Source organism: Triticum dicoccoides, chromosome 3B (genome assembly GCF_002162155.2).
Source record: "Triticum dicoccoides isolate Atlit2015 ecotype Zavitan chromosome 3B, WEW_v2.0, whole genome shotgun sequence".
Taxonomy (NCBI): domain Eukaryota; kingdom Viridiplantae; phylum Streptophyta; class Magnoliopsida; order Poales; family Poaceae; genus Triticum; species Triticum dicoccoides.
The window spans coordinates 188,546,845-188,561,941 of NC_041385.1; the positions used below are offsets into that span (position 1 = coordinate 188,546,845).

At 43.1% G+C, this 15,097-nt stretch overlaps 2 protein-coding genes across 2 annotated transcripts; one reads left to right on the top strand and one right to left on the bottom strand.

Annotated features, from left to right (window-relative positions):
- Positions 1-2,523: 2,523 nt before the first annotated feature.
- LOC119275471 (probable glycerol-3-phosphate acyltransferase 3) lies at positions 2,524-6,056 on the top strand. The gene is made up of 2 exons (XM_037556321.1): positions 2,524-3,314; positions 4,887-6,056. The coding sequence occupies exons 1-2, from the start codon at positions 2,598-2,600 to the stop codon at positions 5,784-5,786; spliced, it is 1,617 nt and encodes a 538-aa protein (XP_037412218.1). The 5' UTR covers positions 2,524-2,597; the 3' UTR covers positions 5,787-6,056.
- Positions 6,057-9,563: 3,507 nt separating this feature from the next.
- Positions 9,564-12,126, bottom strand: LOC119275472 (sarcoplasmic reticulum histidine-rich calcium-binding protein-like). The gene is made up of 2 exons (XM_037556322.1): positions 10,779-12,126; positions 9,564-10,035 (listed from the first exon to the last, which is right to left on the bottom strand). The coding sequence occupies exons 1-2, from the start codon at positions 11,993-11,995 to the stop codon at positions 9,855-9,857; spliced, it is 1,398 nt and encodes a 465-aa protein (XP_037412219.1). The 5' UTR covers positions 11,996-12,126; the 3' UTR covers positions 9,564-9,854.
- Between the last annotated feature and the right edge of the window lie 2,971 nt (positions 12,127-15,097).

Consider the following 15,097-nt stretch of genomic DNA (forward strand, 5'->3'; position numbering starts at 1 on the left):
TAAAAATATTTATATCTCTCTAACTCCAATTTTAACATGCTATATATAGAATTTGATTAGAAAAATGTGTATAATCTGAATATGATGTTATTTTACCTTTTAACCATTTTTCTTGTGTATGGTTAAGGAAGGCAAGGAAAGTTAATGCAGGATGTGCTTCTGCTTCTAAGGAAGTACTGGTTTGGTTTAGATTATTCCAGGTTACTCTAGGTACAATGCTTTCTATTTTTTGTGGCATCACATGAGATTTAAAAAACAACAAAAAAAAAACCAGGGGGTGTATCGGGTGCATCGGGGCAATTGGTGTTACCAGTGCACCGGTCCCCCGTTGCACATTTAGAAATGTTTGAAAATATCCGGAAAAAATTAATGTATTAACACAACATAAACATATGTTGTCACAAAAATTCAAATCAAAATTTGGTACATAGCTCGAGAAACAAAAATGACAAATTTGACACTAAATAGTACTCCCTCCCTCCGGAAATACTTGCCCTAAAAATGGATAAAATGGATGTATCTATAACTAAAATAAATCTAGATACAACCATTTCGAGGACAAGTATTTCCGGACGGAGGGAGTACATAACACAAGTTGGGCTTCAGTTTTGGCCCATTAGCATATTAATGTCAAATTTGTCATTTTTGTATCTCGAGCAATGTTTCGATCTTTGATTTGAATTTTTGTGAAAACATACATTGATGTTACGTCAATGCACTGATTTTTTCCGGATCTTTTCAAACATTTTTTAATGTGCAACGGGGTACGATGCACCGGTAGCACTAATTTCCCCGGTGCACCAGATACATTCCGGCGGCCGGGGGGATGGGGAGGAAAAAACTGAGGAAGGAGGTAAGACGGACGTACTAACTCCCATAAGTCTTTTTAGAGATTTCAATATGAACTACGTGCGGATGTATATAGACGTATTTTAAGATGTATACTCATTTTGCTCTGCATGTACTTCATATTGGAACCTCTAAAAAGGCTTATATTTAGGAACGGAAGGGAGTAGATAATAGTAAAGAATAGCAGGAAAAATGAAAATTATGGCGGATTTTATTTCTGGGGCTTTTTTTTATACCGAGCTTCACTGGCCACACCTTGGCACCACCCACCCAGTGACCAGAGTTTTCTGGTAAAGCATAACACAAGTATAAATAAATTCGTACAATGTGGAAGACGAAACAGAGCTTTGTACACAATCATGCATTTGACCCCAAAAGTGACTGCAACCCTAGCACCGGCACCGACACACAATGACGCAACAGCAGATCTGGTAGGTGCGCACGCTGATCGCTTGCTACAAGATTCCTCCAGGAACAGCACCGCTTCTTACAGAACAAAGTAATTCATGCGCCTTGAAGAATTTATAGTGAAATACTCCCTCCATTTCAAATTATAAGATGTTTTGAATATTTCAATATAGACTAAGTACCTACTGAAATGAATGAACAAACACAGTAAAAAGCATCTATATGCATTTGATTCAGAAAAAAGTTAGAACATCTTATAATTCGAAACAGAGGGAGTACCAACAGCAAAGATCCATGTAACACTTTCAGCCAAACCATTTAACGAAAATCCTTCGGGGTAGGACTTCCAATATAGATTTCTAGTCTCTATACACTATTGAGAGTGACCGATGGTAGAGAAAATGTATGCAATCCATATTTTAACTCTGCTTTGGCAAAAAAAAAAGTCAAATTACTTTATGAACCCATGTAAAGTTAAAAGCAAACAGACAGGTAATATTATTATCCAATCAATGGCCAGCAGGTACGTTACGTACGTACCTCGATGGCTCTAGCTTTTAGGTGAGAGGTCGTCCTCAGCTAGCTTTCTTGCAGGCTTCAAACAATGGAGACACATCAAGCCTGCACCAAATATATTGCTTTTTCATTTATTTTTGGATAACCTCACCTGCAATTCTACCAGAACAAAGACATGCATTGACCACTGTTAGATCCTGCGATTTGTGAGCATGTCAAACTACTTGTTTTATATACAAAGGTATATATTACGTACAGGCCGTGAGGTCAAATCACATCAATAGCAAACACTCATGCACGATGAACCAATGACGCGGCGCAAAATACGGAAACGAGCTAGGTCAAAAGTTATAATTCTCTGGGCACTCAAAGTATATATAGAGATACGTCATATCATACACGACTATACACAAAGAGAGTGACCTTAACATGTGGCGTTCCGGTGAAAAATCTTAGTCAACAGATTCATACCTTTTCTTATCCTAAACAGGGTGGGTGGTAAACACACATATTTACGCTTACTATCGTCGGCAAATCAATGTCCTTAACTTCTGTGTAAAGCTCAAGTAATCCTGGTTCATTTTGACAGTGCTGTCAAGCAACAAAATTAAGAGTGTTAAGCCAAGTCAGAGCTTGTGACCTAATTTGGGATCAAATATTGTTTTTCTTGCAATAATTGTACACAATCATTTCACCATCTAAACACCTAAGCTTTAGCTGCATATATATATGGCACCTCTTAAGTTGCACCTTACAACCTGCATCAAATAAACTAGATTGAACCAACACAGGAGGCATAATTCTTTGGGGTTCAAGGTGCACACATGGTTTTAAAGCCCTTCTCCAAATCCCTCCTTGCCTTCTACCGCTTACTTCGCCGAAGGTTAGGGAATTCGCTAGGCCAGTACCATCACCTGCAAAGCTCGAGCGGCATATCTACCTGTCCTAAGATCATCCAGACATGCTTGCGAGTGCCACAAGATGATGAACACCTCCGGAACAAAACTCTAGTCCTAGATGTTGAAGGAGGTCTCCTGAGGTCTACATCTACCTTCCCTTATTTCATGCTTATTGCAATAGAGGCAGGTAGTTTCCTAAGAGGCTTCATCCTACTATGCCTCTACCCTTTGCTATGTTGCCTGCCACAAGAAGTAGAAACAAAGATCATGGTCATGGTGTGCTTCGTGGGGTTAAGGGAGGAGAAGGTGGTTAGGGTTGCACGGGCTACTTTGCCCAAGTATTTCGTAGAGGATGTGGGGAGGGAAGGACTCGAGGTGGTGAGAGGGGTAAAGAGGGTGGCAGGGGTTTGTAGGTTGATCCCTAGGGTTATGGCGGAAGCATTTCTTAAGGAGTATACAGGATTTGAAGTGGTTGTGGGAAGGGAGGTGAAGATGATAAGAGGGTGTTATGTTGGTTTATTGGGAAAGGAGAGTGAAGCAAGGCTAGGGCAGGCAAAGTTCGACCAAAACGAGATGATAGGGTTTGGAAGCAGCTCAAACTATTTTGACTATGATCATCACCAGCTTTTCTCTCGGTGCAAGGTTAGCTTCTATGAATGGATATTATTTATCATTTTGAAATATACTGCAATGCTGCATCATGTATTTTACCCCTCTCCTTTTTTGTCCTTCCGTGACATACTTTTCTGCTGCAACTTTTGAGCCAATTAGTCCATTCAAGTATTAATTGATTATATTAGTTGAACACTATGGGTGATCTTTGAAACGATCATAAGGTGAACTAGTATCACTTCTAAGCTGAAATGTGTTTCATTGTTGTTATTTGCCGTTAAGTTATGTATGTTGTACATCGTACTGAACATATGTGTGTTACTCTTTACAAGTTTTAGTTTTTCCGAAATCAGTCATAAATACATATACCCAGCATATGCACACATAGTATACATGCAAGCCTGAAACTATATGGAACTGAAAGCCTGAAACTAGCAAGGCTAGCTTGCCTCATGGATGATATAAAAATCAAGCACCTAAGAATAATATGAGCCGAAGGTTAGTCGCTCACATCGAACAGGCTCGAAATCACGTACCATGCAGCTAAGCATGACTATCACGGATGTTAGACATATGTATCCATGCAGTTCTTGTCTTATTTAACTCCATATAGCTGCAGTTCTTGTCTTATTTAACTCGATGTAGCTAGCCTCCTGGCATCTTTGGGACATCTTACTCACACAAGTTAGGTAGACATTTGAATCACACTGGTGGTAGTTGAAGGCCCCATGAAAAGGTACAGAGGTATGATATGTTGAGATGGAGAACATGTGCTTGGAAATCTTGACTTTAAAACATTTACTACTACTATAAGAATACTTCATGCATGTCTCGTTCACAATAACTTCGCAATTAGCTAAGCTCATGTCAAGGTTAGCTCATCACAAGACAATGTATGCAAGGCTTAATGCACTTATCTCTCACAAGCTTGAGACCAGGAAGAGAAAGACAGGAAGGAGGCCACGCAGAGTTATTTAATAAATTACTTTACCTTAGTTTACCCCAACTTGATTAGATCAAAATGATCACCTTGTGCAAGTTAGTTAGAAATGGCTTCCTCACTAGTGAAAATTGATAAGCTAGTTACTTGATACTTTTTTTTGGAAGAAGATAACTCTTTCTTCACTTTCAACAGAATTAATTCTAACCAGCTATACAGGAGATATGCAAAAAACAAACAAACAAAAAAGTTTGTGTAGGAAGAGAACTTCTGTCAAAATTTAGGGGCAGTATTAGAATACTTCAGGATGAAAGGATTAGTCTTATGTATGCTCCCTTGGTTAAGAGATACATAGCTCGTAAAACAGTAAATCATGACTATTCATAATCTACAAAAAGAAGTTATAAAGAACAAAAGATTACCTTCTGTTGTTTGCAAAATTGCTTATTGAATTCTGGACTCTACAGGCTCAAGTAAAATATTATAGTAGTTCACAGAGTTCATTTTAAAATTTACCTCCTACGTTGAGAAAGTTTCTTCAGCTTTGTCGATTTGAACTTTGTTGTACTTCAGTTCGCAAACTGTTGTTTACAAGGTGAATAGGTAAAGCGTACAAGCCATTGGGTTGTGAAATCTAATATAGTTTTGCTTCTCATTTGCAGGAAGTACACTTGGTGACACCAGAAGATAAGAGAAAATGGTCACCCTTGACAAGGGACCAGTACCCAAGACCCTTGATCTTCCATGATGGCAGGCTAGCCTTTAGGCCTACCCCTCAAGCCACCCTGGCCATGTTCATGTGGCTCCCACTTGCCCTCCCTCTCACCGTGCTCCGAACACTAATCTTTGTGAAACTACCATATTCTATCTCTGTCGCAATCGGGGCTGTAATAGGAGTAACGACCCGGGTCATCAACTCACCGGTCCGCATTGGTCAAGTGGGCTGTGATGAACCACATGCCCAGCCCAGCCCACAGGGCCACCTTTACGTGTGCAACCACCGCACACTTCTCGACCCGGTGTACATCTCGGCAATGCTGAACAAGCAGGTGTCAACCGTCACATACAGTGTCAGCCGTGTAAGTGAGCTCCTATCGCCAATCGGGACTGTCCGGCTGACCCGAAACAGAGATGAGGACCGGAGGAGGATGGAGCAGTCACTGAGGCAGGGGGACCTGGTGGTCTGCCCTGAGGGGACCACATGCCGGGAGCCATACCTGCTCCGCTTCAGCCCTCTGTTTGTCGAACTCGTTGATGAGGTCTACCCAGTGGCACTGGTGAACTGGTCCAGCATGTTTCACGGCACCTCCACTGGCAATTTCAAGTATCTAGACCACTTCTACTACTTCATGAACCCACGCCCAGCGTATGATGTTCAGTTCATGGACAAGATTCCAACAAGGATGGCGATCCAAGGGAAGAGATGGGAGAGCAAAGAGGTGGCCAATCTGGTGCAAGGTGAGATTGGTAGGACTCTTGGGTTTCGATCCACCACACTCACCCGTAAGGACAAGTACTTGAGGCTGGCAGGAAATGAAGGGTTTGCTGATACAAAGCAGTGAAGTCTACTGTGAACATAAGACGTTGCTGGCTCTTGCTCGCAAGATAACATATGTTCGTAATACAGTACAACATTTAAGATCTTATAGATTGCTTTTAAGTTGTGCATAATGTTATGACTACCTTTGTTGGACCACTAAGAAAACTTGTGAATGTACCAAAATAAGAAGCATATGTTAATGCTAGTATGCTCGTTATGTATTAGTCAGTTCATGCACTTGATAAATGCAGATCTTTTATGCATGCCCAGAATTATAATATGATTAAGTGATGAGAGCATTTTAAATAGCCTAAACACAGAAAACATTTACATATGTATGGAAAAAATGGGACTTCAAATTCAAAATGTCGCTAGAGCAACCATACTTACTGAACAACGCATCGCCGCAGTATCCATGCGACCACCAGCCATTTGAGAAGTGTGGCAATGGAGCAAGTGCTGCTTTCTTCCAGCTTATACTGATTAATATAACTATCAAAGCAATCAACCAATATTGAATGATACAGCTGATATCAATTCCGATGCCACTTCAGGATAACCTGAATAAGTTCAGTAAATAAATATAACCAGTTCCCTTGTCCTTGACTTTTTTTGCTCCAGCATTAATACTTGAATCTTGTAGCAAAATGAGAAGGCCAAATGTGGACCCCGCTGTGCTTACTGCCCAGGTGCAAATGAGGAAATCATAAAAACTTAAAAGGAAACTGTTGACCAATATCTTTCCATGTGTTTCTTACTGTAAGCACTTCGATTTTTTGCTTAAGCTGAAACATACTTGTGATATTCTTTAAATTGAGTTCAGAGTAGCTTGGTTCTGAACAGGTACTATATCCATCAGCATCCCAATCTCTGCAAGTGTTTTGCTCCAATTAATGAATCATCCAAGCACAACTTGACCATGTAACTCCGAAAACATCATGAATGAAATCAGTTCCAGTGTCATGCATGCGTAGAGCCAAGATCTGCAATACCTCATCTGCCAAACAAACTTGTTGGGCTGATGGCTGCTACTGTCAGCTGTGTTAAAGTTATACTCCCTCTGTCCCAGTGTCAAAAACGTTCTTACATTATGGGACGGAGGGAGTAGATCTTATAGGTTACGTCTATCCAGCCCATTCCAGCCACCTTCCTGCTCCCTGTGCCTCTCAGTAGCCTCCTCGTGACACCATACTCACCCCATTTGCTACCTGCAGCATATCAAGTACTCCCTCCGTCCCAAAATAAATGTCTCAACCTTAGTATAACTTTATACTAAAGTTAATACAAATTTGAGACACTTATTTTGGGACGGAGGGAGTAGGATGTAATTCTTTGCTCCATCAGGATTGACCTCGATGATCTTCCTTGCAACAATCTGCCCAGCTCCACATTCCTGTGCATCTTGCAGGCACCAACTAATGTTCCCCAAATAGATTCATCAGGAGCAAATTGCATTTTATCAATAGGGTCAAATGCATGTCTCAGCCTCCCTGCACGAGCAAGGAGATCAATGACACACACGTAAACCTCTTTCTTAGGCTGCAAATTATATTCAAATGTCATTGACCTGAAGAAGTTCCATACTTCATCTACTATAAACCAGCATGGTTGCAAGCACTTATCAGGACCAGAACACAACATGGTCAGGATGCACCCAGCACGGATCAAGGAACAATCATTGATGTCCAGATAATTTGTCTTTGCAACTCATCCTGTTGAACATCTTCGCATCTGTTATGCTCCCAGAATTGGAGTACATGTGCACGAGGGTATATTGCTCATTTGTAGGTCCTTGTCATACTTTCTCCAAAGGAAAGCCCCATGGACCTGCTTCCCAACTCCCAAGTCTCAGAGCTGCAATACCAGCACATACAGATGCAATGCTAGTCAGGGTGAAGCAATTTGGCTTAAGGTTAATGTCAAAAAGAAGCTGCAATGCCATTAGGGGATTGCATTGGTTATACCCAGCAATCATGGTATCCCAGTGAAAATATACTTCTCATGAATTTCATCAAAAGGCCTCCTTGCACCCAAAAGATGTGCACAACTGCATTACAAGTCAACCTAAAAAAAACTGCAGTACAAATCGATCAGAGCATTGGCAGCAGCAAGGTTCGCACTGAAAGCTTTCTTTATGGACAGTAGATGAAAGCTGATTTCTGATATATTAGTTGGCCATAGAAGCAAATGCATGTTGTGCAATAGAACATGTAAATGTGCTCAGTTCAATGCCAACCTGCACTATAGAAACAGCAGATGATGGGCCACGAAAAAATGTGTGCTTGGCAGGAAACCCATCATGTGAATACCATAGGAAAAATTGACAAACATAGCATATGGTGTTTCTTCTAACATTGTGCTAGGGCATAACAACAGAAAAATGGTACAATAACATGTTTGCTACTTGTACTGTCACCTGTTATTATGTCACCATTGTAAAATAATCAGTAATACTAAACTCCAAACCAGCCAGCAACTCAAACAGTGCCAAATAAAATGAACACCAAAGTGATCCGCATCTTAGACTTTAGAAACCACTGGTGTCGTCTGAGGCATTCACACAGTTCTAAAGGCAACACCATGGCATTATTTTTGAGTTGGAAATTAACAGGTGTTACCAAAGCATACTTCATAACGAATCTAGAAATATCATGATAATGTACATGTATTACAACAATGAATTATAGATTTGATTTTATCACACCATATACACATAGAGCATCCACAACAAAGATATTGTTTGTCCAGATTACTCAAACGCTGATAACTGTTACAAAATGGTTCAGAGTAGAGCAGTAAAGATAATAGATGGCCGTTATAGAAGTCATTTAGTCAGGGATATCTCACCTGAATCATTGTTTGAAATAGCTGTAGCCCCGTGTGCTCCCGGCCCCCACCGGGCATACCCAGCAATCACCAACTTCCACGACGCGGCCGTGCGTCCACTCCCCAAAGCATCAAACAGCACCCTCCCGTCTTCCATGCCCTCTCCGCGGGACACGTAGACATCAGTGAGCGCTTTCAGCAGTTGACGCTTGCAGGGCATCTTCAAAGACCAGTTGCGAGCGCCGCCACCGTAAAAAGACATCTAAGCTCCTAAGTGGGTTTTGGCGCTGATGAAAGTAATTAGAGGGGCTGATGGTTTAACAAGTGTTCAATGAGTTATTAGTCCCAAAGTCTTGAAAGGAATTAGAGTTGGAGACCTTCCCAAGCAACAAGTGGAAGGAAGACGATACATTTTAATTTCCCATTATTTCTCATTTATTTGAGTTGTAGGAGAAGCTGCAACATTGAAAGGGTGAGATTTCATATTATGCTATGATACACACAAAACCTTGACAGTTTTCACCGAGAAAAGTTAGCCTAAGCGTCGATACACGAAATTTGTGCACCATGTATACAAGAGTATACATAGTGGATACATAGGGGTGACACAATGATCTCACCAACAAAGCTCACAACAACCAAGGAAACATGCACGACAAATTTACCCACGTTCAGGTCACCGAGGTGGGTAAGATCCCTACATCTTGTCTTCGTTGATATATGTGACTACAGAGCTAAATCATAAACAGAATAGTTCCTGTATCGATCTAAGTTCTCCACGTGATTGCCTAAATAGAGTGCCTCGACCCGATCATCAAACTCTTGTGGCTTCAGATGATACAAATGAACAAATCTCTTTGAGAAGAACTGCTGCGGAAGAGGCATGAAGAATGTGATCCGGAAATTCAAAGTGTATGTTGAAGCTGCACAATTTCCACTTCGTGCGAACATTCTGACTCCATGAACAAAGCAATTGAACAATACAGAACAACTCCTTGGGTAACATCTCAAGGATAGAGATAGATTTACCGTGCAGGGATATTACAGGGAGCACAAGCACTTCAGCTAAACAACATAGACCCTGTCAGACACATGCTTCACTAGCGTGCATCCTAGTGATAAACTAACTTTAGCATACCCTAACTACAGATTACTTAAGAAGGCACAAAACTAAACCCATATATACAAAAGACTCTGACTGACTGATTGGGGAGGTACAAGCAGAAAGGTCAACATATGAAGTAAGTGATAACTAACACCAGAGTCATGGAAAGTAGGGGTCCTCCTTATTCTGATATATTGCAAACAACTGCTTCGAGTAACGTAAAGCCATCTTGTGACAGAACTCAAGAGCATACCAATCGTACTTTTCCAAGTCTTGTGCAGTCTTCTTAAGCGGCCCAGCAGCATCACCATCCAGAAGAAACTGCGCTATGTGAGAACCCCTAAACACAGAAAACAACTTGCAGGGTAAGACAAACAGAAACCCAAGTTCAATGCTAGTTCTTGATCTCTTCCTCAATGACTGAAGTAATATGCTGAAGAATGGTAGCAAAAGAAAATATTACCTATGCTAGTGGTGTGTGTTACTTATTATGTGGCAAACAAAATTGTGTTATGTGTTTATGATGCCATAACGGCATAACAAAATAGAACAAAAGCTAAACTTGAGCATCAGAACGAACGATACCTAAAAACTGAGCTTGAAATGTTGACAGTTAAACCTACACCCATGTGGCCTAGATTTCTACACAGGAAAGAGAGGTATTTTGCAAATAGAACTAAACCTATTAGTCTGAGAAGCCCTGCATTATACATGGAAAAGAGAGGTACTTTACAAATAGAACTGAACATCAAGATCAGTACAACACATGGTCAAGTCAATGCAGTATCTGTCAATCCAATGATAGAAAATCTCTTCTTCCCTTAAAGAGTAAAAGACAAAATATTTACTATACAGGAATGTCTAGATTAAAGTTATTGTTGAGGACAAGGCCAAGCTGTCATACAAACAAAATGCTATGCAAACAATGAACAGTCCAAATGATGTCAGGACAAAATAGCAAATGTACACTGTAGTACGTAAATGGTGATACAACTGTGTGCAGAACTGTCGATTAAAGTGCAAGGAAAGAGGGTACTCACAACGCATATACACAAATTAATTACCCTTAGTAATAGGTATTACCTTCGGGCATCTATCTGGTTAAATCCTTTTTTGTTGTGCATGATAGTAGCTTTTTCTGCCTGTTCTTCCTGGGTCTGCTTTCGATAGAGGGCACAAACAGCTTTCAGGCGAAGTTCAGGGTATTCATCAAATGCTGATAGCATCTCTGGCTCAATCTTCCAATCCTTATTCTTGGCATTCCTTTTGCCGCGTATCCTACCCATAAGATCTTTATAAGTTTCCTCGTTGTCAGACTCTTCTGGTCCAGCAGAGGATTCTTCAACAGAATCAGCAGAGTTTTCTGAACAATCTGAATCATCTACTATAAAATTTTCCATATTATCATCCTCTTCTGAATCATCCTCGCTCTCTTCATGCTTCTTGGGTTCAAAAAACTCAAGTTCCCGACGTGTAGGTCGCATCCTCTTTGATTGACCTTTAGTTAACCGAGCCAAGCGCCTTGTTGCCAGAGTAGAACGCCCCTCCATCTGATATAATTCACCATCGTCATCCTCACTCTCAATCCCTGTCATAATTAGAGGTGAAACAGGTTTTTGATTAGCCACACGAACACCCTCACTGCCATCCTCACTCTCACTGTCACTGACTCCACGCAATGCACGTTTCCTGCTGCTTGTAACACGCACCTCCCCTTCTCCATGCCCTTGACCATTCTCATCTTCATCCTCACTCTCACTGTCACTGATTACCCGTGTCGCTGCACGCTTCTTGCCTCGCGGCGTGCTCAAAACATCATCGTCATCCAGAATCAAATTGCCATCACACCGAACTCTCCCATGGTCTCGTCCACCACCTCCATCGGCGTCCTTAATCTCGTCTGCAACACCCCTCTTGCTGGTCACCACCCGCACCGCACACTTGCTAGGAGTCGGGACCGGAGGAACGCCCTCCTCCCCGCTCTCCCCGTTGTTGACACCCACAGCCATCCCCTCTTCCTCGCCGTCGCTGACCTCTATGACATCATTCATCGCATGCCCTCCAACGATGTCGGCTGACTTTTGCTTTTTTCCGCCGAGACCCTCCTCCAATCGACCAAAGGTTGGACCCTTTTTGCCTCTACGGTTCACCGCAACTCCCTCAGACATGGCCTTCCTCAAGCGCGCGTTCTCGGCTTCGAGGAGCAAGACCCTAGCCTCCAGGTCGGCGATGCGGGACGACTTGGCGGCGAGCTCGGCCTTGAGGGCGTCGACCTTCTTCGCAATCTCCGCGACGCCCATCTCCGGCGGCGGCGGGCCAGGCCCCGACGATGTAACGGCTGAACCCTAGTGTCGAAGCGGCGGTGGAACCGTGGAAGGTAGTCGGCCTTGCTGCGTTTCTGTCCGGGAGGGATCTGTGTGGGGGGTGAGGGGAAGAGAGAGGCTTTGCGCTTTCTGGGCCAACGAAACGGGAAGTATAGGGAAGTCTAGGACGGATCAACTTCTCGTCTAGTTGGGCTTTGGGCCGAAGACATCAACAAGACGTGGTGTCAAATAGTTACTGCCGCCGGATAAGTCATATATTGTTCTAAAAGTACTATATTACTCCCTCCGTCCCAAAATAAGTGCCTCAACATTAGTATAACTTTTGCAGACTAAGGCATAGCCTAGTGATGGGAAGGGATGCCTTCCCACCCACCCAGGTTTCTTGCAATTTAGGGTTGTTGCACCAATTATAATGTAGGGGTTCCCTTACAGTCTTTCTGTCAAAAAAAACATTAGTATAACTTTGTACTAAAGTTAGTATAAAGTTAAGACACTTATTTTTAGGACGGAGGGAGTATATAAAGATGGATTTGCCTAAAAAACGATAAGTCATATTGCTCCACTAAAAATAAGCCATATTTTTTCCCAGAAGAAAAAAAGCCATCTTCTGATACGACCTTCCAATCTGTTCATAAGCAATCACAACAATACAGAGAACATCAGAGGTAACAAAAACGAAAAGCATGTTCACCAATCATCTAGCAAAACTTGTCCCTTCATTGTCCCTTCATTGCGCTAGAGCGAGATGAAGGTTTGCCGCCTTCATTGTCCCTTCCTCTTGGACCGAGCAAAACTTGTGCTTAGACCAGGACTAGCACAACAGAGTAACAATCATCACTGGTAGAGAGAGTTCTAGATTGGAAGGATCAAACCTGTAAACACAAGAATGAAGATTAGATACGAATTGATCCACCGAAGACCATCACCAATTGAATCCCGTGAGATCCGACAAAGAATGATGTAGTTAAATTCGGCCATTACTAGGATCTTGATGGCGTCGTGGTATAACTAAGGTTTATTGTGTCATTGGTAACATCTATCTTCAATGCCCCACAACCGGTTCAGTTAGATGAATGCCATGGTATGGTCTAGCCCAACTATGAGGACCTGCTGAGCCTTATCCTCATCGTGGGCCTACCCTGGAGGGATCCCGCCGTCTAATACCATCTCTACTTCTAATGAAGCAGTTGGTAGCCTGGTACGGTTTATTTTCGTCTGGATTTTCTTTGTCCCACCACCAACCACCCTTGTTATGTTGGTTTTCTTATCTGCCGGTTTATTTTTCTCTCCACTCTTTTATTGCAAATCAGCACTTTCCTAACATACAAAAGATCATGGATCTAACTTTCCTAATTTATCCAAATCAACCGATCCTTCCAATAATGCAATTTGTTTTAAGAAACAAATAATAGAATTTCAGGAAACAAATAATCTCTACTCTTAATGGAGCAGTTGGTAGTCTCCATTCCAAAAAAATTTCGTCCCACCTTCGTCTGGTTTTTCTTCATCCGCCTGCCTCCTCCACCGATCCAATCTGCTGTAACAAAAAAATTGACAACGATGCCGTAGCGATTTCCCTTCGCACGAACAAAAAATTGGGTGACGCCCAAGCCTCCCTAGCATGAAAAAACCCCAGACGAATCGGCCTGGGAGCAAGGACCCTTGCCACAGCCACCATCACGGAAGTGTCGATGGAAACAACCCATCGCGACCCACGACTCAGCTAGGGTTCCTAGCCTGATGTAGGGTAGAACCCTAGAGGCCGATCTTTCATGTTTGGAGCGGATCCCTACGAAGAACACAAAGAACACGAGGAGGGGAACGCATGAAAAACACGAGAGAACACTCAACCAACGAGAATAAAGTCACACATGTGCTAGATCATCGAAACACAACGGAGTACAAGATCCAAATCCAACACGGGACGATACATAGGTTAGCCGGTTCTTCTCCGTGAGGAGGTCTTGAAGAGGGTCTTCTCCGAAAGGAGGTCTTGAATCCAACAAGGATCTTCTCCGAAGAGGTGTCGGTCCCTCGCGGTGGAGTAGATCCGGATGGATGAGCAAAGCTCTATCTCAGAGTATGAGCTAAACCAATGCTAAGTCTAGAAGAGAGGAGGAGGAGTCATTTATATAGGCTAGGGGGCGAAGGGGTACATGGACCTCAGCCCAACACGCGCACGCAGGTGGGGTACGGATGATCCGCGTGAGGAGCCAGATGATCTGGGCTCTGTCCGGATGATCCGAGTGGTGGTCCGGATGAGCTGGTGACGCAGGCGGTGGCGGTGTAGGCCCAGAAGTCCGGATGGGGGTCCGGATGTCCTGATGATCTGGGTCGGTGTCTGGATGGTCCGGCTTCGGGGTCCAGCTTCGGGTGTCTTTGGGAGAGTTAGCCGGATCATCCGGACCGGGGTCCGGATCGTTCGGGCTTTGTCCGGATCGTCCGGGCCCTCGTCCGGATCGTTTGGCTAGCCTGGGACTTGGCGGTTTTCCTCTCCGTCTTCACGCATGTCTTCCGCTTCGGGTTCTCCATGCTTCCTTGCTTCTCCATGGCTAACTCCTTGGCACCTGAGTATACAAAGTGTCTCCGTTTGAGGTAGTAGCAATGTCTCGTGTGATTCGAAAGAGAGTTGTGAGAGGAGTGATGTCACCTCGGTTTCGAGAGCTCTTGCACGTGCTCTAGTCATAGGTCCAAGTGGTGTTGTAGGAGATGTAGATGCGTCCATGGGGATGATCGTGGGATGCTTCGCATCATCCCCCCCCCCCCCCGGGGAAAGATCTGATGTAATGCCCCGGATTCGATGCGACAGGTGTCTCCTAGTTATTCGCCATCGTTGCCATGTCATTTGCTTGCATGTTGCATTTTTCCATGTCCTCATGTGCATCTCATTTTGCATACGTGTTCGTCTCATGCATCCGAGCATTTTCCCTGTTGTCCGTTTTGCGATCCGACACTCCTATGTCCTCTGGCGTCCCCCTTTTGTCTCTTGTTGTGAGTGGGGGTGTTAAAAATTCTCGAAATGGACCGAGGTTTGCCAAGCGGCCTTGGTATACCACCGGTAGACTGCCTGTCAAGTTT

Excerpts from the sequence above, each read along its gene's own strand:
- LOC119275471 (XM_037556321.1), top strand. The coding sequence starts at position 2,598 with ATGGTTTTAAAGCCCTTCTCCAAATCCCTCCTTGCCTTCTACCGCTTA. Across the intron at positions 3,315-4,886 it reads AGCTTTTCTCTCGGTGCAAG|GAAGTACACTTGGTGACACC; the intron begins GTTAGCTTCTAT and ends TCTCATTTGCAG.
- LOC119275472 (XM_037556322.1), bottom strand. The coding sequence starts at position 11,995 with ATGGGCGTCGCGGAGATTGCGAAGAAGGTCGACGCCCTCAAGGCCGAG. Across the intron at positions 10,036-10,778 it reads AACCAGATAGATGCCCGAAG|GGGTTCTCACATAGCGCAGT; the intron begins GTAATACCTATT and ends TTCTGTGTTTAG.